General features: G+C 47.0%; 1 protein-coding gene across 1 annotated transcript; it reads right to left on the bottom strand.

The window, feature by feature from the left end:
* Positions 1–1,510: 1,510 nt before the first annotated feature.
* On the bottom strand, positions 1,511–2,515 carry LOC103607695 (olfactory receptor 52K1-like). The gene has a single exon (XM_008592171.1). The coding sequence runs from the start codon at positions 2,513–2,515 to the stop codon at positions 1,511–1,513; it is 1,005 nt and encodes a 334-aa protein (XP_008590393.1).
* Positions 2,516–3,199: the final 684 nt, after the last annotated feature.

Here is a 3,199-nt window from a genome sequence, read left to right as displayed (position 1 = left end):
CTTCTCTATCTTCCCCTCCATCTACTGCTCTCTATTTGCTCCCATAAACTTCTCTCCATCCTGATCCACTCAGAATCATTGCGGCTTTATTTCAGTTCCCACCATTCTACTGCTATGAAATTTGTTGACTTATACCTATGTGTTCTCTAAACTTTCAATCCCATAGAAGCAAGGACCATATCATACTCATCATTGCATCTCCAGGGCCTGAAGAAAGGAACTGCCCCCACTAAAGCAGCCATCAGCATCTGCACATTACTGAGTCAAAGGATCCTTCAGTCCTTGTTTCCTCGAACCATCGGAGGGTTTAACATTGCTGACCACTTCAACATCCTTCACACAGACTCCTCCCCTGAAACCACTCTCTCCTTGTTTTCCCTCTGCCTCTCTGACAACTCCCCCCAGCCCTCTCCCCCGCAAATTTAGCCTTCTGTTTTGTCTTACAAAGATCTGCCTCTCTTCACTCCTGCTGTCACTAGTCAGGTTCAGGCCACCCTTGTCTCTCCTCTATATTAATGTAACAGTCTCCTAATGGGTCTCTTGGATCCCATGCCTGTCTCCTGTAATCCACACTCTTCTATGACTGCAGAGTGATCATTCCAAAATGCAAATACGATCTTGCCACTTTCTTGCTTTGGATTCTTGAATGGTTACATATGGGGGAATGAAAACTCAAACTCCTTATCATGACAGATAATACCTTTTTATCTGGCCTCTGCTTACCCATCCAACTTCGTTCCCCTCCCTACCCCATACTCTCCGCGTCAGGGCAACATGGAATTCCTGGTGAGTTTTCGAGCCTGCTGTGTTTATCCATGCCTCCATGCCTTTGTCCGTGCTGTTCCTTTTGCCTAGAAGAGGTTTTCTTCTCTCCATATCCTTCTTTCCCAGAAAATACCTTATAATCCTTCAAGTTCAACTCAAATTCACCTTCTCTGTGAGATGTTCCTACTTTAATTATTATTATTATTTATTTATTTATTGGCAGCTGGCAGGTCTGGGGATTCGAACCCTTGACCTTGGGGTTGTAACACTGCGCTCTAACCAACTGAGCTAACCACCCCACCAATGTTCCTACTTTTAGTGATTGTTGCCTCCTGTATATTCCCAGAGACTTTTGTACATGGAGTTAGTATTGAACATAACTTCTCTTTACAGCTTGCCAGATCAGGACCTCCTTAGGAAAGAGACTGACATTTTATTCTTCCCTTGCAATCATAGTGTTAGCATGATGTATAAATAATAAACATTTGACAAATGAATAAATGAATGAACAAATGAAACTCATATGCAGAAGAAAGGGGAGAAAACTTAAAAGCCATAGACAGAAGGTTGCTTTGCAGCTGGTTACTGTTAATTCTGGATGAGTGATTATTTTTCAGAAAATGGATATAAGACTCTCAAAGACGAATGCAGTTAGCAAAAATATAGCAGGGATGATGCACTCACCTAATTATCCTCTTCTTACTGTATAGGGAGAGTGACTTTAGGACACAGAAGTCTCAGAGAATCAGCCAGGAAGCTCCCTATGTGAGGTCAGAGCCTGGCACTTCTTGGTGGGGACCTGTACCTGTGTCCTTTGGAAGAGAGTTGACAGTTGCTGCCTGATCTCCTTGGTTCTGGCCCCATAGATGATGGGGTCAACTAGACATGGGAGCAGCAGGTAGAAGGCGCTGAGCAGGTTGTGCACATCCTGGGATGCAGTGCGGGCCACACGGTAGACGATGGATGAGGACATGGTGGAGAAGTAGACGGTGAAGATGACCAGCAGGTGGGAACCGCAGGTGTTCAGAGCCTTGGAACGTGCACCACCTGATGAAATCCTGAAGGCGGCGTGGATGATGCGGGAATAGGAGGCTCCCAGTAGGAGCATGTCCAGGACTCTGTTGAAGATGCGGACAGTGAGCCCCACATTCTTGTTCAGGGAGATGTCCCCACAGGAGAGCTTCATCAGGGCCATGTGCTCACAGGCAAAGTGGTGGATCACATCTGAGCGGCAGAAATGAACCCGGGAGGCCAGCCCCACCACTGGAGAAACAATGCATGTGCTCCTGGCAGCTGCCACCCCCACCAGGCCAGCCAGCAACTGGACTGTCACTATCTCTGGGTAGTGGAGAGGGTAGCAGATGGCAACATAGCGGTCCAGAGCCATGACCAGGAGGATGTTGCAGTCAAAGACAATGAGAAAGTACATGCAGAACATCTGGACCAGGCAGCCAGCCAGGGAGATGCGGATGAAGCGTGTGGAGAGGCTGAGGAGCATGGTGGGCACCACAGTGGTGGCGGCACAGATGTTGATGGCCAGGAGCAGGGTGATGAGCAGGTACATGGGCTGGTGTAGGCTCCGCTGGGCCACCACCGTGTGGATGACCAGGGCATTGGTGGAGACAATCACCAGGTAAAGGCTGAGGAAGGGCAGCAGCAGGAGGGCACGGTACTCTTGCAGCCCTGGGAAGCCCACCAGGAGGAAGCTGGTGTAGGACGTATTGGAGCTGCCATTGCTCCCCCCTGACATCTTCCCTGGGGAGCAGATGGCTCTGGGAAAAGAAGAGGGTCAGGAGGCCTGGTTTCTGTACCGTGGCCCTTACCAGGACCTGTCCCAGCCTCACCAGGCTAGATTGGGGGCTTTGGTTTTCATGAACTACAATATTTCCATAGAGAAAATGAAGAATTATGTGTTTTCATTTAGTGAGACGCATCAAGTAATAACTACCTTCCATAGTCCCAACATGTCTTTTTTTTTTTTTACTCCTTTCTTTTTCTATAAAAATCTTTCATTCATTTTTTCACTAACAAACCCTTGTTGAGGACCTATTTCGTGCTAGGCTCTATGCTAGGGGCTTGGAATACACAATGAAAAATTGATTGTCTCTGTCTTGAATGAACTCACATTATACTGAGCAAGACTGAAGTGACAAGTAAATAATAAAATGCAATGAGTAACAGGATATTAAAATGGGACCCTTTTTGCTCCAGTTTCGATTGATGTGCCCAAAGCCCAAGAACAAAGCACTAGACGTACTCCTTTGTTCATTCCAAACTGAGATGCTCGGGGGCTGGCCCGTGGCTCACTTGGGAGAGCGTGGTGCTGACAACACCAAGTCATGGGTTAAAATCCCCTTACCGGTCATCTTTTAAAGAAAAAACAAAACTAAACTAAACAAAAAAACAATCTGAGGTGCTGGTGTAGACTTCCTAC

This window comes from Galeopterus variegatus, unplaced genomic scaffold (assembly GCF_000696425.1).
Source record: "Galeopterus variegatus unplaced genomic scaffold, G_variegatus-3.0.2 Scaffold7634, whole genome shotgun sequence".
NCBI lineage: Eukaryota > Metazoa > Chordata > Mammalia > Dermoptera > Cynocephalidae > Galeopterus > Galeopterus variegatus.
This window is presented reverse-complemented; position numbering and strand designations above follow the sequence as displayed.

What these genes read in the sequence shown, in the direction of transcription:
- LOC103607695 (XM_008592171.1), bottom strand. Translation starts at nt 2,515, where the DNA reads ATGTCAGGGGGGAGCAATGGCAGCTCCAATACGTCCTACACCAGCTTC.